Consider the following 22,548-nt stretch of genomic DNA (forward strand, 5'->3'; position numbering starts at 1 on the left):
ATCAACTAACTTTTAAAATTTCAACATAAATCAAGTAGTATTTTATTCTAGAATTTCAAAAACAAAGAGACTAAATTGACTTACCAATCAAGCTTTAAACCTTGAAATCCCTATTTCCCCTTTCTTTTTTTCTTTTCTTTCTTCTTTCCTGTTTTTCGTTTGGCTATTCTATTTATTTTCTAACTTTGTTTCTTTATTTCTTTATTTAATTTATGTTTTATTATATTATATTATATTATATTATATTAACTTAATAATTATTTCTTAAATTATAAGTAAATACATGTATTTATTACAAATGTATCTCTATTATTTAATACACATGTATTTTATTTTTACCACACACTTGGCACCTATAGCTTAATTGCTAATTTAGTCCCTCATCTTTTTTTATTCTACAATTAAACTTTCACACTTTATTCAATTTAATCCTTACACTTAATTAACATTAATTCAAGCTAATTCACCCAGTCAAAACCTAATTAACCTCACAAATAAATATTTATGAACCCGTTTTATGAGAACAATAACCCGGAAATACACTTTTCCAATTACCGTAAATTTCGGGTCGTTGCAAAAGGTTTGACTACGTCCAAAATAAAATAAAAAAATTTATTACTGCATGATTAATTGAGAATATTACCTTGCAAATTTTGGTTCAAACTCAATTTAGTGAAATGATTTAATTTACATGTTTCAATTTTATGGACATTTGTTGATCAAATTAGATATTTTGAGCACTTATTTATTTTTTGCCTATATTGTTTGCATTGATCATGGAAGTAGAAATGGGGCTTGATTTCTAATAAGTTATTGAATAATTTCTAATGTATGAAAGTACAATATGCTTGGGGCCAAGCATGAGCTAAGTAGGGGGATTTGATAACATGTTAAATTTGCATATTTTTTTTGTTTAAATAAGTTAATTCTTGAATTGATCCCTACTAAATTAGTGATTTTATGTTTTAGTCCTGTCAGAAATGTAATTGGGATGCTATAAGAAAAAAACGAGTAGAAAAATACTAATTTGCAGCACAGTCAATAAAGTGGGGCTGAATCAGAAACTTGGAAATAGTCAAGGACTTATCAAATTTATTTATCAATTCATTTCTATATTAAATAAATATAATTATTTGTATATATAATAGATAATCTTGAAATTGTACTATATTGATCATTGTGTTAATAGATTATGAAAATTAAATGAAATCAAAATTTAATGTATAAAACTATACAAATCAAAGTTTATATATAGTATTACACATTAGATCAAAGTATGAGTAATTTTGTAGGGGTGAGTATTCGGTCGAATCGAGTTGAATCGAGTAAAAGAATTTTGAGTTAGTCGAGTTGACAAATCCTATTTTAGCAACCGAACTCAATTTGAATTTTTTCGAATTAAATCGAATCGAGTCAAAAAATTTCGAATCAAGTAGAGTCAAGTTAACGAATCTTATTATTTATACTCAATGTTGCATTTATATGAACCGATTATTTAACTAGTAGACGAAATACAAGATTATTTAACTGCATAAACAATATAATGCTTTTGCCTTTTAACTTTACAGGTAAACATTTATCAAAACGACATAATTTTACCTTTTAATTTACTGGTTTTGACTTTTAACGATAACTTGAATTGTGTAATTCATATTCAAGTTAAACCGAAAAAAAACTTAATTTTTTATTCGAGTTGATCTGAATAACTTGATTAACTCAAATAACTCGAACTATTAATTCAAATTGTAAATTTTTTATCGAGTTTTTTGAATTGAATTGTATTTTACTCAACCCTATAATTTTGAGATTAATGCCTATATTAAACCCTTAAAATTTCAGATTTAATTAAATTTAAAAATAATAAATAAATTAACAAAATACTGTTATTAGTAATAAATTAACAAAATACTGTTATTAGTAATAAATTAACTTTAAAAATTACTTTGAAGATCAATTAACAACCTGTTAAGATTTTTATATAGAGTAAAAGGAACAAATATTTTTAACATGAGATTTGTTGACGTTATTTTATTGGAAGACGATGAATGTGCAAAAAGAACTTAATTGTATGAACTGAAAACTCAACATTACTATTACAAGAATTTGAAATTCTTATGGGCACCTTAATATTTTTGTTGAATTTATAGCCGGACAATTAAAGAATCGAGTTTCATTTCGAAAGGCAATGAAAAAGGCTATTGAATTAACTGAGCAAGCAGATACAAAAGAAATTCAAATACAAATTGTAGGGCGTATCGATGGAAAAGAAATCGCACGTGTTGAATGGATCCAAGAAGGTAGGGTTCCTTTACAAACCATCGGAGCGAAAATTGAGTATTACTCTCATAGAGTTCGAACTATCTATGGGGTATTAGGAATCAAAATTTGGTAATAAATAAACAATTAGTGATAATGTTTGTAAAACTATAACACATTTTAACTCCTTTTATTAAAAAAATAATAAATTAATCTCGTACATTAGATAAGTAAGCAAAACAACCCTCCATTAAAATTTTCTCCTTAAATATTTGTTTTGGTGTTTGTATATAAAGTATAATAGTAAATTTAACCCTCAACCTTTACACATTTATTCAATTTGAACCCTACTTTTCTATTAGAAGTAAATTAGAAATTTTTAAATTAATAAAGCTAAAGGCAAAAAAAGCCTTAGTAACAAATTTAAAAAATCAATTAAACCCTTTTAAAATTTAAAATTATTGAAAATCATAAAAATTATAAACAAAATTTATAATATATAAATAAATTATAAATTTTTTTATTAAAGAATAACAATATCGACCCATTAAAATCTAATGTTTATGAGATTTTTTTTTAAAAATTCCCTACTCTTTTATTAGGTCAATATTGTTATTTTTATAATGATAATGATAATGATAATGATAATGATAACAAAATTTGGAATTGATGAAAATAGTTATTATTTAGTTTATTAAATAAATATCTTTTTTGAGATTTTACATTGTATTTCGATAATTTCTCTTCATTTACTAATTAATTTGCGAATAAAGAGATAATATATGTTTTTTATTTTTGAGAATTTACAAGTATAAATACAATATATCGTAAAACAATCACAAATACATGTCCAATCAACTATAAAGTTAAATCAAACCAATACAAAACATAAATTAAGAATTGAAATAACTCGAACTAAAAATGACTCAAGGATTAAAGCTCACACATAACAACAATGTATGGCATGACTAGAGACCCACCCATAACAATTGTGTATGGTAGGATTCAAACATGGATACTCAAAAGCCCTAGGACCCTACCAATGCTAAGGATTTATGGATAATGAATAATTTTTTTATCAAGTATTTATTACATTTGTAGGGTTTTTTTACCCTACTAATATAAAAAATAAAATAAAATACCAAAATAGGTTGTTTCAAAGATTAAGTACCAAAATGGTACATTTCACTTGGTGGAGGGTGATGCATAGGAGGCACCACTTTGAATTTCTGACCCAAAAAAGTAAAAAAATAATAATTTAAAAGATTTAGGGACCTGTTATGGAATTTTTTCATTCTTGAATGGCTGCTGAAAAGGAAGGGAAAGACTGCCACCATGCAGTGTGGCGACACCAAACGTTAAATTTGGATAATTGCCTTGTAAGCCCTCCTTATTTGTTATTTTATTTTTATTCCTCTTCAACTCACTATATTGTGTTTAAACAAACCATTAACCTATTTTTGTAGTTAATTAAGCCCTTTACTTATGGTTTTTACTCATAAAAGCCCTATATTTTAATATTAAAGTAAATATATTTTACCCAAAGTAAAACTATTTAAAAATATAAACTAATTCACATCTTATGTTGATGTAAATTTGATGAGAATAATTTATTAAATAATATAATAAAATTTTTAAATTTCTTGAGAGTGCTTGTATACATGATATTCTTAACTACTATTTTGAAAATTTTGATTACTTTTTAGATTTTTGTTGACGTTAAAATGTATAATTTTTATTGCATCAACAAAAATTAAGATAAGAGCTTGAAATTCAAAATATATATTTAATTTAATATTAAAATATAGGGCTTTTAGGAGTAAAAACCATAAGTAAAGGGCTTATTTAACTACAAAAATAGGTTAATGATTTGTTTAAACACAATATAGTGAGTTGAAGGGGAATAAAAAGAAAATAATAAATAAGGAGGGCTTACAAGGTAATTATCTAAATTTAAAGTTTGGTGCAGCCACACAGGCGCCCCCTTTCCCTTCCTTTTCAGCAGCCATTCAAAAATGAAAAAATTACATAACAGGTCCCTAAATCTTTTAAATCATCATCATTATTATTATTTTTACTGTTTTGGGTCAGAAATTCAGGGTGGTGCCGCCTATGCCCCACCCTCCACCAAGTAAAATGTACCATTTTGGTACTTAATCTTTGAAACAATCTATTTTGGTATTTTATTTTATTTTTATATTATTAGGTAAAAAATCCACATTTGTAATTAGTTATCAAGATCATATGATATAAGTTGATATTGCATATTTTATGACAATAGACCATGATAATTACAATTTGCAAGCTTCAAATTAAAACAAATTAATAATTTAGATTATAAGAATTAAATTTATTTTTAAAAATTATATTTAATTTAAATTTGGATAATTTTAATTATATATTCAAGTTATTTTGAGTTTAAATTAAATAAATTTGACAATTAATTTTCCATATCAAATCAAATGATTAAAATTTTGAATTGAGTAAAATTTTCTCACTTTTCTTTTAATAGAAAATAAGGGGACAATGATTATACCAAACACAAAAAGCGAAATTCAAAAGATTTCATTTATTTTTCTTGGTATTTTCCATGAGGCCTAAAGTTATAAAATAATATTTGTCCACACAAGATAGGGTTTTCAACATTAGTAAAGCAATGGCCTCCTTGTATTCAACATTTGTAGAAGAGGATCTAATACTGTACAATTTATGTACATGGCCAGAAAAACTTGAAAGTAAGAAAATGGCATATAGCAAGACCCTGAATTATCGTCGGTAACCCACAAGAAGGCTGTTTCTTCATGTTTTGTAGTGTAGCATTTTGCGTTTCTTCAACAATCAACATGGCAAAAGAAACTATGACCACCAGAGATTTTCGTGGCTGACAAACAAGATTCACCAACCATTTCAATTTGTTGCAGTACGTCAGGCTGTTATAGTCAAATTTTGTTTCACAGAAAACTCTAGGGATTCGACATTAACAACCTAGTCGGGTTTGGTATACTCAAGCAGCATGTGAGGTGACCTATAAATCTTCACAAGGGTCCAGTAAAGGACCTCTTCAACTCCAAGCTCACCTTCTGCTCTTGCAGCATATATATTTTCACAGATGGCTATCAACCTAAACCAGAACCAGATAAATGGATATCAAGGAAATAAGAAATGAGTGAAATAGCACTTCGTGTCTTCATCCTCTCTACCTGTCTACAAGTAAGAATACGAAACATTACCTGTCACAGGAAGGCAGGTTTTCAAACGGTATCCTCATTCTTAAATCGGAACATTGAAGCCTGATAAAGCGGCCAACAGCAAGCACAAAAGTAATGTAGAGACCCCAAATGCTGAACTTGCTTAGCGTGTCTCCAAGTATACCCTCTGATGTCATACAATGCAATATTAATCAGTATGTTATTAGAATAGTCATAGAACATAAAAAAAAATGGTTTTCCAGAACTTAACGTGGTGGTGTTTCTTCGGATACTATGACGGCTGTAGGTCCTGTCAAACCTCCGCAGCCCCTTATATGAGATGAATCGAGATCATGGAATGACCACCACTCAGAAGCTGCGCGATTGATAACAAGATCTGCACTCACTGAAATAGGTCCTGAAGTAACCTGTAAATTTTGGTTGTGTCAAAAAAAAATCATGATTATAAACCTTTTACAACTACCATTGATTTAGGGTCCTTTTTCCTCATTGACTGAAAGATCAATATCTTAAAAGTTGCAATAATATAGTGTCTAGCGATTTTAATAGTAAGTCACTAAAAATGAAGAAACGTTACCACTGGAAAACAGGAAAAGAAAACCAAATGAAGAGTCCTTTGTACCTCTTGCTCAAAAGATCTGACTTCACCGGAACCAGTGACACGGAAGTATCTTGGATAAAGATTATATATCCTAAAGCTGATTGTAGAACCATTGAAGACCTTTTGGACATCTGAAGGTTCTGGAAGATCCTTGGAATCAACAGGTTTCTCATATTTCACGACTTCCTTGCCCTTTGGTCGTTCTCTTGTAAGCAGCCATGTAGAAGTTATAACCATGTCCATATCCCAGTCAAGGAACTCAATAAACCTTCTCTGAACTACATCAGAGACGAGCCACAAAATAGTTGCATCAGCTTGGCAGCATATCAATTGTATATCATTCTTATTGTAGGCATCAAAATTAACATCAGAATTGAGATTATCCCATTGGAGCTTTTCACAAAGTGTTGTCTGATACAAGGTCAACCTTCCACCACCAGTACTAATATCCAGTTGAAAACTTGCATCATTAATGGGATTTGCAATATTTGTCGGATTACCACTGCTGTACATCTGGCCGAACAGACGAAAATAAAACTTATTGACTGATCAATATATAGATGCTACTTCCGTCTAATCATAAGTAACAATAGACCTAGACATTCATAGTCGTATGACTTGTAGTAACAGCTTACTGATGCCCATAGGCACCTTAGTATAATATCAATGTCATCACTTTCAGCAAAAAAATTGCAACGTGTTATATTATCATATTAATAAGTGTAATATCACCCAAGATTTTTCTACTATTTTAAAGTTATGATTTATTCTATGCTTTATTCACATCGGGCCACAGTAAACAGCAAATAGAAAACAGCTCTGACAGAACTACAAACTTCCAAGTGAAGATAAAAAGAACTGTGAGCGTATGAGGTATGCATGACACATTCAAGCTAAGAAGAAATGTAAACGAAAGGAATAGGTAATGATCTAGATTTTTTTTTTCTTTAAAAGAAGGGGGCATGAATTATTGGTGATGGGTCGAATCAATATATTAAAAGTTCTTCACATCCTTTACAATATATCTTCACATTAAATTTTCCTCATTTCTATATTAGCACATCCATAAAATATAAAAACTGAAGCTTCTCTTTGGTTCTCCGGGCACAACAATACGTGCACTTTTAAAGAAAATTAGTAACTAATACATCTGAGAACATGGAATGTTTATAAGGTTTCAAGCAGAAGATTGTTAAGTCAAGTATTTGATTTACATATTCAGTGGTGCCGGACACCGAGAATATGGGCACGCAAATTCATAAGGTTCAGAAACAAAAAACAGATTCTAGCAGACCAGGAATGTAAAGGACTAAGAAGCTAAAAAACAAAAGGAGCCCCTCCCAAGAAAGTTTCTCAAATGGTTTCAAGGTAGGAGGTACTACACATAAAAGCATATTATGTAAATAGTATATCTAGTTATGAAGTCCCTTACCAGCATAGGAGTCCAGATAACACAAATTAATATAAAGAACAGACAGATCCCATTGCAGCACTTGGTCATTTTTTTTTGCTTCTCTCCTTGTCTGTGCGTAGCTCTATTCAACACTGCATCGCATTTGGCAAGGTACAGACTTGCATTTATGTCTTCCAGCTAAGAAGAAAGCAACATGTCAGCTTGCAAATATCAGCAAGAAATCAATTCAATGAAAGGTTGCTTGCTTAGCTCAAAACAACTTTTCTGTAAAAGTAAGTAAAACAAAAATCATTCTCAGGTAAAAGCTAGTATATATAATTATTGCTGCAATAAGGTCATAGCAATTGACAATGATACTTCTTTGTTTTCAGAATATTTTTCCGAGTCCATTAACTCATTTGTTTCTGTTTCATTTTTGGGCCAGGAAAAGTAATCAGTTTATGGTAGTAATAGCATACTCAGTTGAATGAAGCCATGCAACAAGCTCTTTTCTTAGTCCCGCAATTGTTATTTTGGGAAGTTCAGTATGTATTGTTGAAGAGCAGAATCGAACTTTCTTCACGTTCTCTGCCCTTGGAGAATTGGGCAATATTTTCTAGTTTTGTCTAAAAGTTTTTCTGTCAAGGATTCTGCCTATGGTTTAGAGGTTTAACATGAAAATAAGGGCACAACGACAAACCCCCATTTAACTGATGTGGGGTAACAAAAATTACAGCAGAAACAAATGTACCAACTACCAGGGCAACAAAGTGACAGAATAATGAATAGCAAATAAATAATGGGGCAACGACCTAGCTTCGTATTATATGTCAGGCATCCAACCTAAGTTAATAGCTTGTTTGTAGAGAGTCATAGTCCTTGCAAGAAAATAAAATTCTAGGATTTTGATTAAATAAACAACCTGCTGACTCCTTTGGTTTATTGAAGGCATAGTAACTATCTTTCTCTCTCACACACACAAGTGAGCAGGCATCTTCATTATTCTTCAAATTAATCACAACTAAAACCAATTTTCTTCTGATAATTTTCTTTTTTTAAAAAAAAAAAACAAAAAAATTGTTTCTCCTTGGAGCCTCCAAAAGCCAGTTTTGTAACCCAAGAAACAAACCTAGATTGAGTCAATAACCAAAGTGCACATACTTAAGAAATAATCACTGTTAGAATTTTCTGGAACTAAAACGCTGTTTCCAGAAACCAAAATGGTCCTAAATCTGTATGTTTCTGCCCCTTTAGTCTATAAAGCTTAGCCCTTTCCCTACCCTAAAAAATTAAATTTCTCGACTCTAAGCTGATATATTACAGTTGGTGTATAATTTCCAGAAGGGCAGGCAACTAAATCAACTTGAATTTTAGCACACAGCTTTAAAAAAAGGCTACAGACTTACTTTGAGCCAGTCATACATGGTCAAAGATGTCGTCGTGCATGACCAATCGAGTACACATCGTAATTCATAAAGAAATGGTAGAGCCCGATAAAGCCTATAGCCCAAGTAATTAATTCTTGAAACCTTGCTGGTCAAAAACTGCCAATACAAGGTGGCTTTCTGAGGAATTCCATGTCGAATTTGTACACCCTGAAGTGCTAAAGAAATTGCTTTAGCAAGAAAGATCGCACGGAGTGCTAGTTTTCCAGCATGCTGGTCTGAAGGTTTCATCCGCCAAGCATACCTTGTAATCGAATATGTGAAGAGAACGAGGTTGAAAAGGTAGAAAATAACTTTTCCTGCTGCGAATGAACATAGATAAAGTACACGATCAACAACGATCAAGAAAAAGATGATCTGCATGGAAGGATTTGACCCAATTAGGATTTAGATCACAAGATATTAGGTACAATAGCCAAGAGAGCATGCGAAGAAAACGATAAATTAGCCATGAGAAATACTAATGTAATTCAGGTAAGTATAGAAAGAAGAAATAGACTTACCATTAAGATAATTACGAACTCTATAGGAAATTGATCTTCTAGCTGATAAACATTTAAAATTTCACTGTTGTTCTTTATGAGAGATTGGTAGAACATTGCGACTAAGAAAAAAACAGTAAGATCAGCAACAAAAATGTAAGCGTAGAGATCAAATTCCCGTTTTCCACCACCAACTGCAGAGAGTATTTGGTAAGGGAATCCCATCTCTTCAACAAGCCCAGCATGCTTTGCCTTGCGAATTTCTTTTGCCACATCAGCTGCTGGAGTTAGAGACTTGTACCAATCTGCTGACGTGCATCCTGTCAAGCGAGATGCATAAACCACCTCAAAAACAATCAAAGCTACATTTTGGTTTTCTTGACTTCTTTTAATGCTTTGAACCTGAACCCTACTAGCAAATGGACAATGACCAGAGATTTTTTTAGTACATCTTTCATCATGAACTATCTCGAGTAGTCGGTTTATACCAGACTCGACCCTTTCTGGCTGTACCCCATCATCTGGCCATAAGTGAACATCCATTGACAGTTGAACAAAATAAGGAGGAGTTTCTGCCCCCTGTATCAATGATTTCCAGTACCAGAAGAATCTTCTAGTTACCTGTTTCACCCTATTTATTACATATTGGAGCAACTTTGACACCCTTTTGCTCCAGCTGTAGTTCACAAGAACCTCTTTTCTATAATGAGAACTCCTCCTATGGAAGTTAAAGTCAGTAGAGAACATCCATTCGCCATCTTTTGCACTTATAGAGCTCTGTATGAGGGTAAATAAGTAGACAAGAAATAGAGGCAACGAACACACAACAAAAGATGACTTGATTTCACAAGTAGGAAATCCTATGTTACGAAGTAGGTCAGAATTAATACTCAAACCACAATGCTGGATTGCAATTTGGTACATGTACTGAAACAAAATGTAAGCCTCAGTGTAAATGAGCATAATAACCCAGAAGATATAAGTTGGTCCGTTATTCACACATAGAGCATACAAGAAAAGAGCTGCAAGATACACCATAGAAAGCAAACCGAAGTTCCACAGAAAGACAACGACGAATAGGCAGTAGCACACAACATTGTTATTAGACTGCATTTGGGACCATATATGGCATAAGATCCTTCCCAGCTGCAAACTTGTAGTATTGGAAATTTTATCAGATTGCAGAGAAGAAGAACGATTCAAATTCATATTCTGCATCTTTTGGCTCTCAGTCTCATCATATGCCTCACCCTTGACAGACGAGTGCTCATTCATAACTGAATCATCAGGTTTAATGTTCAAGAAATTGACAAGGTTATTAACAGCCTGATTTCCAATGGACTGTACCTGAGAAACACCATCACCTAAGAGGTGTACAGCAGAAATTAAAGGATTGTCCTTTGATTGGCTTTTCCCCCTTTTCTCTGTATCAAAAATAGCATGATCAGCATCATGCTCAATTTCGGTGATCTCACAGGGCCTATGTTCCATGGAATTCTTCGGAGATTCCACTACTTCAGGATTTTCTCCTTTAATACAAGCAGCACATGCATGTGCTTCAGGAGGGGATACAATATCCTCCTTAATTGTTTGCTCTCGCTCCCAAAGAGTGCTTTCCTCTTTGTCAGGAGGCCCAATATCCCTATTTGAAGTAAGAGAAACACTCCTCTGTAGGCTTTCATCATCAGGAGAAACATCACTCAGACTTGCAATTGAGTTCATGTTATGAAGCTGTATTTGCAAGTTAAGCATCTCAGATTTCATCTTCTCCACTTGCACGTTGCGCTGATGTTTCTTCTCCTCAGATTCACGACTCTGTTGTAACTGTGCAGTTTTCCATGCAGCTTTTTTCTCTTGCTCGCGTACAATGGCACCAATTTGCTCTGCTTCAAGATATCGTGACACATAATCAGACTCTTGGGAGGAAAACATATATGACTGAAGGGATACCAACATAAAAATGATAATCTCAACGAGTACAGATCTGGTATTAATTCGAAACCCATAGTCATACTTATAAAATCCAATGACATCGTATATGTAGTTCACAGAGTTGCACTTCCCAGAACTAAACTCCCCTACAAAAGGAGATTGATAGGCAAGAGAAAGAACAATGACCACGAAGTTGTAGATACGCAAGAACTTGAACATTTTATTCTTCTTCTTGAGAATTTCAAGCCTCATCCGAAAAAAAACAAGAGCAAAAGCAAGATAACCAAGGTGCAGAATATCATACTCAAGAGTTCCAGTAATCAAAATCAGTACCAGGACAAGGTCCAATAGATGGCAATAACAATAAAGTCTTATGTAGTCAAGAAAAGTCCACATGCTTTTCATTTCAAAAGAGAGATCTCGCCAAACAAATAAATTTTTATGCTGAGACATCATTTTCTGATAGGTTGACTGAGAGAAATAGGATGAGTGATCTGCATGAAGTTTGAAACTAGCCAGCAGAAAGACCAAAAAGTAGCTGATAAGCATTCGGGGATCATCAATGATCAGTCCTACAGGTAAAGGGGAAATCATTAGCAGATGATAGAACTTTATTTGAAGTGCAATTAGTCCAAAATTAAAACTGATAGATAAACTTGGATTATTGACACTTGACAGGAATAACACCACCTCTTCCAAGCAGAAGTGAAAAACCTAATTTAGAAACCCCACATGAAATACATATACCATACTTCTTTCTGACCAAAAAAAAAAAGAAAAAAAAAAAAGATTAAGACATGAGCAAGTAGATTATAGGATAATAATAAAACCAAAATTATTAAAACAAGTCAAATTTTCTCCTAATAGTAAAAAGAAAAGTATAAACTGTTCTTTGCTTGTCTACCCCATTTAAGGTGCAATTATAAATCGATTAAGAGAGCAATACCCAGCCAACAGCTCCTACAATACCGGAAATATGAAGCTGAGTTTTTCCAGCAGTCATGGCAGCGGATTTCAGTCTGACTCCGTTGATTCGGAGGAAACATACTCTTCCAGATGGCGATATACTCAAGGATGAGAATGGAAGCAAACAAGAATACAAGCACTGGCCATAATTTACGTATTATCCAGCGATTCAAAAGAACACAAGCAGCAACTAATGCAATATATAGCATAGAAATGGCATTCAACAAAGCGAAACTTGCAAGAAGCAAAGCAATCATATTAATCTCAAGACCAAGAAGGTTAAACATGTTTTCTATCCAGAATTTCAAATATATTTTTAAGAGAGCCTTCTGAGTCTCGAATCTTTCTTCTCTTAGTGCAAGGATCCTCTTCCTGTTCCACTTGTGACTCTCCTTGGTACTTCCCCAAAAATATCCAAATGAAAATTTTCTCCTGCTGCTAACCTCAGAGCCTCCTGCTTTCGAGGATGCAGGACGAAGCGCTTGAGATAAAGCAAGGCTCAAAGATGCCCATGAACTGTTTGCTGGTCTGACTTGTCTTATAGGTACCGTTCCAATAGTAGATGGTTTATCTTCCCCATTAGACATGAAGCCATTGGTGAAGGCATCCTCTGCTGACAAAAATAAAGGACAAGGTTCTTCCCACTTGCCTTTATTTGAAATACAGGTTGGCATATTATCCAACCAAAAGAAGACATTGTACTGAAGGACACATGCAGTAATTACCAGCACCTTTCCCCTCAAGCCCGATTCTACACCCCAAAATCCCAGCTCATATACTCGGAGACCCAAAATGAGTGACAGATAAGAATGTTTTTGCCCTGGAAACATTCCAGCTTGTTTACCCCACATCTGAAAAAGATACTCTGTTGTGACCAGAAATCCAGTATAAACTAAGCATGATTTGGATGGGATCCGAGAAGCCTTAGGTAAAGTTGAACATATGACAAGGCCAAGTAGATACAAGAATCCAAAAGCACAAATTGGAGACAAAGACGCATAGAATAATGAGACAAACAGGATCTTCTGGCTGTGCCAAATCAGAAATCGCTTGGCAAAGCCAAGTACCCCAGAATCTAAAGGATTGGAAAAACTAGTCCTGTAGTTCTTGTTCTTCCTCCTTTCATAGCTATAAAGTTGCATCACAATTAAAACTGCTAGAGATTGCCAAATATTATCCAACAATGAAGCCTCAGATTCATAACCCAAATAAAAGTACAGATCCATAAATCCAGACAACCAAATCCTAAAGCTGGTAAAACTGCTTACGCTATAGACAAAAATGAACACCATGACAGCATATGTTTTTAATGGAAACCATAAGTGCCTTTTTGTTCTCTCACCAAGTTGTCTTCCGATAATCCAAACAAGAAGAAGGAAGATGTATCCAAATGATATATAGTTGGGTGTCACCATGAAAACTGTAAGAAGAATAGTCAGCAAAGCGATGTAGGTTCCACATGATCGATATATTGATAAAAATTTCTGCCCAATTCCACTAAGGAATGATGCTATCGTTCTCTCTGAAATAACATAAAAAAAAATACATACACGATGCTGTCAATAAAGCTGTAGTGCTAAAAGGGTACTGGAAATATTGGTTTACAAATCAGTAAAAACACCAACACATTAAAACAAATAAAAGGGCTTAGATAGAGTCTTATTGAAGATTTCTAGAAGTACAATTTCATGAGAAAGCAGTCATATCAAAATCAGGATAAGAACCAGCTACAGAGCAATCTAAAAACATTCTCTATCATGTTTAGATCCATAAAACCTGCTAATCTTAGGTCATACCAACTTCTTTTAGTTTCCTTTTGCTATAACCTTTGAGCATGTTGTCAATAATGCGATCTACCAAGTACTTTATCCAGAGAATGATCACAGATATGCAAATAACATTGTCAATCTTATTACTAAGTTTCTGACACATTATGAACATAACATTCACATATTCATTTCACATAAGCTAAAACAAAGGACTATTGGGTAAATTTCTTTTAGCATACAGGAGATTATACCGTAAGAAGGATTATCATAGCAGAAGGATGTGTTTGGGGATACATATACTGACAAGAGGACAGATTTGTTTAAACCAGCTCTCAAGATGCTGAACCCAACAGGAGGACAAGGGGTGTGCTGCACAATTGCTGAGAATGAAAAAAGCACCTCAAACCCATGGTTATGTATCGCACAGAAGCAACCGAGCAAAGCTATTTCCAGAAAGTTCCACGAGCTGTGATGTTTAAGGACACCTGCATCAATTTAGAGAAGATAGTTTAGTCCGTTTCTCTTTCTTGGGTCAACAACAAAATGCCCTGAAGAAAGCTAATTAATAGCCAATAATCAAATTAACTGACCTAAACAAAAGCATACCTAACTGCGACATGATTTCAAAAATTGAGGAGCATTTTTGCTCCAAAACATTAGAGATCAAATCAATCTGAAGAAGGTACAATAATGCGAAGTGAGCTTCACAAAGAAGAATCAGAGACCGGCGTATATTTCTGCTGATGTTGTGGCTCAAAAGATAGATCAAAAAGAAAATTACTGAAGCAGAGGTAAGAACATAAAACCAATTAGAAAGCTCCTATAAGAACATTGGAAAAAATCCTTGTGCTAAATTATTATTCTTAACTAAGAACTAGAACTGACAAGGTTTAATAAAACATACTATATATAGCATGGATAAATCCGGATTTCATTGCTATGATAAATATCAGAGCAAGCATGATAGCTCGAGAACATTTTCGCAATCCCCATGCAATTGTAGCCACAATGAATACCTTGGTCTCTCCATCCACTGAAAAGAGATATAAGGAAGTGATTATATAGATTAAAATATAATTGTCATCCTTTTGTATCCATAAGTAATCTCAAAATAGATAAGAATTAGGAAGGACGCAGTCTAAAGACTATACCAGAGTACTAGACATAATTAAATAAAATCTTAGAACATAATGAGTTTTATCTGCTGTCAGGAAGTGAGGACATGAAAACAAAATTTTCGAATGATATCTTAACAGAAAAATTAACAACTCTTCAAGCTCGCTGTTGTAAAATAGAAATCTCACTCTGTAAATGCACAACTTCAGAATTCTAAAGATATATTCGGATTCCTAAAGCCAACCTAATAATGGTCCTCTCATGCAAATATTCTCGAAAACAGAATTCAATGGCACTCAGAATATAGATCTTCATACCTTCCCCAGGAGAGTTGTTTGATGATAGTGCATCCTTATCAGATAAGTAGACGAAAACAGAGTTATTTACAAGATTACCCAAAGCAACCAAAATTCCTAGACAAAATTGTGCAAGCAAGAAAAACCCTGGTATGGGATAATGCCAAAATCCAACCATCTCCCAAATTCCCATATCCTGCATGTGCCCAAACATTGATAAAAACATAAGAAAAATGAAATTTGAACTATTTAAATGTATGATAATGAAGAATTTGGAAACCTCCAAAGGAGAGGAGTACCTTCCCAAAATTCCTATTCAAGAATGCAAATGCTACATTGAATATATAGGTACTAACAGCCCACGAGAGAATGAAGACAAGAAGGAGCCCATTTAACCGGTGTAAACGAAACAGTGAAGGAAGGGCATACAGAATGTAGCCAACATATGCAAGTAGCCCAAAAGCACATATACTTGCAAAATGAAAACTCCAAAAGGAAAGGGCAAACAAGGATACCTGTAAAATATTTTCCACTGACAAATTACATATAAACCTTAATATTGATAAAATCAAATAAAGACCTAGGAGCGTTTAGCAACATCTAGTAAAAGGTAGCAATCATACTGGAAAACCATAAGTGAAAAAGTTGATGGTGAAAGTCCGGAAAGCTGCCTTTCGTAGTAAAACATTGGTATGCCGTACACCAGATCTGGAGAATTAGCTATACTCATTATAGAACTCAAAAGAACCGACTGTTTAGAGCACGAACTTTTCCTTTTTCTCAAAACAAAGAAGCAGAAGCACAAACAGTGCATGAACATCTTGTGTGGTGTAGTTTATCAAAATGAAAACACAGATGTTGGTAAAAAATCAGCAAATAAAGCTAGCCAAAAAGAAAATTGGAATTAAATGAATGCTGGAAATTCAAAATTTCAAATTATTCAAAATGATGGCTTCTCAAATATAATTGTGATCCAATTCATAATTTTGAAACAGAAAAGTTGTCCTTTTTCTTTTCTTGATATGCTATCACTCACGCCAGCATCTTCTTTTCGGGACAACTCTGTTCAACATAGAAAAGCTTGCTCAATATGGTAAAGCATAGATATACACTTTTAGGTTGAGGATAGGAGAATTTCCAGAACAGATATAGCAGTACAAATGGTTGTTTGAATTAAAAAGCTACTTCTAGATTAAAGATGCAAGAAAGGAATAAATCTATGAATAGAAGAAGTACCCTTGAGTTTGAGATTTATGGTGTATGCATAAATCTTTTCTCTGTCCTTTTAAGAATTCGAAGCAGATAACACAGGAATAATCAGAAATAATATATATTTATGTATTTCTGTATGTGTGTGTTACCTTGATTGACGAATGAAGAATGAATGCTTTGACGGAAGTAGTTGCTCTGTCAAGTTACTTTCTTGCATGGACATGATAAAATCCATTTCCTCCAAATCATATTTGACATAGGATAGCTGCACTACAAGTCAGAATGCTTAAATAGAAGAATTATACACCCAGACCAAAACAGTCAATAAATATATAAAAGTTAAACAACACTTTTAATGTAAGACCACATATAGGAAACCCAAAACTTAGCAGATGTGGGATAACACCACTTAAGTGACACTCTCCCTTCACGTGTAGCTCACAGGGCCTAAATGTAGACAAACTCACCAAAGCTCATCAAGGCTCTGATACCATGTTAAGCATCCAACCTAACCAAATGGTGGTAGATGGAAAGACTTGGCTTTAAGAACCCAATATTCAATAGATGTGAGATAAAACCGCTTAACAGTTTTCAACATATATGCATAATTCATATGTATATTGAGAAATTAAAGGAAAAGGAAAAAGAACACTTCAAAACATATTAAATTTGTAATATCAAGAAAATACTATACCATAAGGATAAATGTCAGACACAAGATAGACTACAATGAAGTAGCTTGCAGAATCCAAGATTCTAAGAAGAGGGAAGAGTGTTTTGCACTTCATTTAAAGGTTCAGATAGAACCTTACGGAATCAAATCTATAGTAATACAACTCACACATACCATGATGTAAAAAAGTACAAGAGAAACAGCAGAGCATATTTCAGGCCACTCAGATGTTGAAGATATTTTGAATAGACCAACAAAATCAGCAATCCTCTGTAACATATCTGAAAACTCTAAAGGGATCTGATACACGTAAAGCAAGACGATGTTGAAACCTGCATAAAGCTGGAGAGCCTTCCAGAACCTAGAGAAGAAACTACCAGAACGTAAGCTACTTAAGGTATTAACAAATGGTAAAAGCAAATTCATTGAAGAAGATAGTAGATGGAACACTGGTCGGTAGTGTAGTCATGAGGCAATCACCTGAATAGTCCTAGAAAATTGCTTGTCAAAGACCAATCCACTAGCCCAACACAACTACTAACAAAAAAAGGCAAAGAAATCCAAGAGGGATGGCTAATTCCCGCAACCAGCTGAATAGGAGGTAGAAGCAAACAGGAAGTAACTCTAAGATGGGAACCTTTCAAGAAGAAAACCACGGAAATAATTCTATCAGTTCTAATTTAAATATAAATATGTAGGGTAATAAGCAAAAATAAAATAACAACTACAACTGTGATTTTTAGAAACTGAAGAGAAAACAAAACATTAGGAAAGAAATTATTTAAATTCAACTTTTTTATCTTTTTCCTTACTGTAAGAGACCCACACAAGTACCAATTCCTTTACAAAAAAGAAGGCTTAACGGGCACTGAGATTTATATGTAAGAAGTATAAAGCTGACTGAATTCAGCTAAGCAGGAAGATGATTTCAGTTGTCTAACCCATGAAATAGCACCTATCAGGCTGACACCTTATGTATTATTTAGGTCATTCTGAAAATACATTGATATCACCAATTTTTCAAGGATGTAACTCATAGATATTGTTGGCAGATTAGACAAAAATGATTTAATCCAGACAAATCAGTTTGGAAGAGTTTGACTTAATTAGAAATATTCAAACTCTCCTTATTTGGTTGTTTATATTAGGATTAGATTTATTTTTTAAATAAAAAGCAGTCTTGATTGTTATCATAAGTCAGCATCCAGCTTATATAAATGTAATTCTGCCACAGTGAATAAAAACATCCTGGATTGTTTCTTTCAAATCTGTTTTCAGATATAGCAGAGCTGTAATGCATAAAATACAAAGCATTTGTGCTTAAGGGAAACTCAACATAGTATTTATTACCATATGAAAACTTAACATCTGACACTATCATATGAGACAAATTGTTGTTTTAAAGGTTCTAGTAGCTAATTCATAAGCATTCAAGTAGGCTACACAGCTCAATAATTTCACCCCCAGTCCAGAAGGCAAAAGAGATATATTCCTAAGGTCACAAAAATGTACTACCATTGATCCATAATGAAAACAAGACTTTGCAGCTGCTTTAGAAGGGAGTGATTGGGAGGAGGGGTGTTGAACATGATTGAATCACTAACAACGTGAATAAAATCATCTCTTGCTAACATCCTCTGCATGATAAGCGAATCACAAAACATGCATATGGATTGGTTAAATGGATCCTTTTCTGGCGTGGGGAGAGTACATAGTGCAACAATATAATTACATGAAAAACAATTAGAAACGTAAGGATATACTTACAAACCTAAACGTTCGATAGCTGTTAAGAAATGACTCCAACAAGAACACCGCCATTGGACAAGACCAAATCTGTTATCATGTATATCAAGCACAGCAACGATCACCACTAGCAGTTGTACAGCCAAGAAATAAATCACAGTAGGAGATTTCCAAGATTGGATTCTGCAAAAGCATCCCCAAAGAGACAAATTGACAAATATGCAGAGGCATTGAAGGGACAAAGGAGTTAGAGAAAACAAAATATATTCTTACATCATAAAACCAATTAGTTTCATCCACCAAGCCTCTCCTACACTCTGTTTATAACCTTCAACCGCCCATACAACAAGATATACAGCTTGTGAGGAAAAAACAAGTAGGGAAAAGATGATAACAGGCCAAAGTAACAAATATTGCCTCCGGAAACGGAATCCTACAAGAAATTAGTCCCATGTTACTTTTTATGAACCAATGACAACTTCAAATAAAGCATTAAACGAACAATGATCAGAAACAGAAACTAAGCTTTTAAAGTGCAAGAAGTCTACAAAATATCTCAAACCCAGTTTCTAATTTTCTTAAAATATGTATCATAAAGTCTCGGGATTACGTTAGCATCGAAGATTGTTGCCACTGAAACTTCAATTGTGACCTTTGAAAAGTTCATTAGAAATAAACTTCAGCAAACCGAAAGCACCAACCAAATATAAATCTAAAGCAAAAATGTCAAATAAGTATGACCCTGCTGAATTATGGACTATTAGAACAGTGGAACTGCAACAATAAAGCAAAACTTTACAGCAAATTTCCATCGTTACCTATTTTGGGTGCAGTATACTGAATGAGAAGGAAAGCTACCAAATCAACAAGAGAGATCAAACTCCAATTGCTCAATGCAGCTTCAAGAAAGGAAAAACAGGTCAAAACCATTAATTACTTAGATGGCATAGCACATATATAGATATATATATATATCTGTATGGGCCTATGCTAAAAAAAATTGAAGTTTCTAGACAGAAACTCAGAAAAGATTACAATTGATAAACTCAACAGTGGGTTAAGATTTTTCTCCATGTGAGTCTTCTATGCAGACCCTTTTATCAGTAAGTTCTCCATTTACAGCTCTCTGAGCTTCTATCAACTAAAGTAAACTCTATATGGTAACTTTGCTTAAAACCAGGTCTCAGACCCCATTAATAACCAACCCGCACCTTGGCAACAAGAGTAACAATGAAGTAATTACTTTCGAGTGACTTTAAACTAATAGAACACTTCTACACTTGTCATCTTTTAAGGTTTCTAGTGAAGAAAATCAGCTGATAAATAATATGCGGAATTGTAAAAGAAGACTGGTTGATTTGCTGGGTCACAAGCTAGTTTTAGACTGGGTTCAAGTATCCATAAGGTTTCACTGATCTCAAAACTTGAAACTTATCCAGGTTACTGAATTATAACAATAGACACAAATTCATAGAAGTAGCTCACATAAATGCATACACATAATGGATTCCAACACGGAAACAACATTCAAAAACGAAGTGATCTTAAAAGGAGAAAAAATATAATAAATTAGAAAGAAACTTTCATTCTCTTAGATATAAAGATAATCAATTCTAAAGGAAAAAAAAGGAAATTTAGGTAATGAGAATAAGTAACAAAGCATACATACCCGTTAGAAGCAGCAGAGGCAAGAGAAACCCAGCAAGAAAATTTCCCATGAGATTTCTCTCTTTAATACCACCAATACCAGATCACATCAAAACAAAGCCAAAATCCGTTCAAGGGTTTTGCAGTTCCATTAAAATCTACGAAAACCCATTTCGCTCCAAATCAAAATTTTCCGGGAAGAAAAATTGGATTTTTGAATTGACACCCAAGAAAGTTCAAGTCGCGTGAAGAAACGGAAATTAGTTAATTGAGTTTCAAACATTATGAGTAAAAATCAAAACGTGAAAATCTCATCCAAAAAAATATAAATATTTATATTTATAAATATATAAAAAAATGATTTTCTTATGCCCTAAAGCTCCATAAACATGGGAAACTACTAACGGCCAACTACTGATCCTAACAGAATAATATCTCGCATTCATACGAGGAAACATAACGTAGTTTGAAGCGGGTTTTAAGGCAAACTGAGCCGGGTTGGTCAGAGCTATGCAGTACAAAAGCCAACGATGTCGTTTAACAGTTTGAGAATTTCTGCATTTTTCAGTGAAAATTGTTGATCATTCAAGATGTACTCGTCCAGGTCAACGCCTCTTTGCACCCATGGCGTTTCAAAGTTCCCTTTATCCTCTTCTTCTTTCAATTTCTTAAACAGCAACAATCCCCAATTTCCTCAGCAAATACACATCAAATGAAACAGAATTCACTAAAACATCAGAAGAACATGATCAACTGAACATCATTTATGCTGCATAGGATTTTGTTAGAATTTGAGTGAGTAGCTTCAGCTTACGTTGATGTTTCATATTTGAGTGCAGAAGAAACTGACCTCTAAACAGTACATCAGAGAATCGCAATAACATGCGTTGATGCTAAGGTTGAAAAAGAAACAAAGGAGGAGCTATGTCAGTGGTAAATAACACTCGAAAGAATGGAAGTGGAAGGAGAAAATGGAATGCAACCATGGCCACAATGCAGCCAACTACAGCTAATGGTTAACCTCTGCAATGTTCTGGCTTGGACAGCTTGGTCACCTGTGGCTCGTCAGTCACCACTTGCTGGACATTTTACATCTTACTCTACTTTTTCTTTTCACATTTTTCTCAAAGAATAATCCCTGCAAACCTTATGTTGTTGGATAAAACACCATGTAATACAAGTTTACATACATAGCTATCGACTTGCGTAAAATTAATTTAAATTTTGAAGTTCTATGTCTAAAACAGTGGAAGAATTTACAGGACAAAGAAAAGAAAGATGACCTTCCTTTATTTAGGCCTAATAATTGCTTATTGTGACTAAATATGATACGGACAATTTGCTATTATAATTAACTTCTTCTTTTTTCTCTCTTTCTATATTAAGCATAAAATGAACAGACTTTTGCCTAGTAAAAAATCACTTAAAGCTTCTATGCATGTTATTGACAAAGATATTTCGTTCCTGTAAGACTCAAATCACATTACAAGTTTCTTGATTGAAAGTATTGTAGCAACATGTTCTCATTTTAGAAAGAAAAGAAGTAAAAATAAAATAAAAGAGTAGAGTTTCAGCTATGATTTGATTGTCTTGAACATAGGTTTTTTCTTAAATGTAAATAATAATGCTCATTTCCAGTTCATTACAGGCCAACCCTAGCTTGCTATGGTGATGTTTCTATTAATTTGTTTAAACATTTTCACCTAATAAAACTAATATTTATGTTTTGTTTCTGTATATAATATGCATAATCTTATATGATCTTAATTTATATTTTTCCTTATTTGGAAAATGCTTTTTAGTTT

General features: G+C 33.4%; 1 protein-coding gene across 1 annotated transcript; it reads right to left on the minus strand.

Annotated features, from left to right (window-relative positions):
- Nucleotides 1-4,786: 4,786 nt before the first annotated feature.
- LOC108474267 (piezo-type mechanosensitive ion channel homolog) lies at nucleotides 4,787-22,147 on the minus strand. Its single transcript, XM_017776218.2, has 22 exons — nucleotides 21,765-22,147; nucleotides 20,766-21,636; nucleotides 19,915-19,995; nucleotides 19,370-19,529; nucleotides 19,122-19,279; nucleotides 17,831-17,987; nucleotides 17,525-17,711; nucleotides 16,827-16,942; nucleotides 16,089-16,173; nucleotides 15,765-15,980; nucleotides 15,487-15,661; nucleotides 14,958-15,086; nucleotides 14,660-14,833; nucleotides 14,305-14,538; nucleotides 12,265-13,806; nucleotides 9,408-11,890; nucleotides 8,866-9,261; nucleotides 7,499-7,657; nucleotides 6,088-6,579; nucleotides 5,716-5,872; nucleotides 5,487-5,631; nucleotides 4,787-5,377 (listed from the first exon to the last, which is right to left on the minus strand). The coding sequence occupies exons 2-22, from the start codon at nucleotides 20,812-20,814 to the stop codon at nucleotides 5,242-5,244; spliced, it is 7,431 nt and encodes a 2,476-aa protein (XP_017631707.1). The 5' UTR covers nucleotides 20,815-21,636; nucleotides 21,765-22,147; the 3' UTR covers nucleotides 4,787-5,241.
- Between the last annotated feature and the right edge of the window lie 401 nt (nucleotides 22,148-22,548).

The sequence above is a fragment of the Gossypium arboreum genome, chromosome 11 (assembly GCF_025698485.1).
Source record: "Gossypium arboreum isolate Shixiya-1 chromosome 11, ASM2569848v2, whole genome shotgun sequence".
NCBI classification, from domain to species: domain Eukaryota; kingdom Viridiplantae; phylum Streptophyta; class Magnoliopsida; order Malvales; family Malvaceae; genus Gossypium; species Gossypium arboreum.

Excerpts from the sequence above, each read along its gene's own strand:
- LOC108474267 (XM_017776218.2), bottom strand. The coding sequence starts at position 20,814 with ATGGGAAATTTTCTTGCTGGGTTTCTCTTGCCTCTGCTGCTTCTAACG. Across the intron at positions 15,087-15,486 it reads AAACAACTCTCCTGGGGAAG|TGGATGGAGAGACCAAGGTA; the intron begins GTATGAAGATCT and ends ATCTCTTTTCAG. Across the intron at positions 7,658-8,865 it reads CCATGTATGACTGGCTCAAA|CTGGAAGACATAAATGCAAG; the intron begins GTAAGTCTGTAG and ends CTTTCTTCTTAG.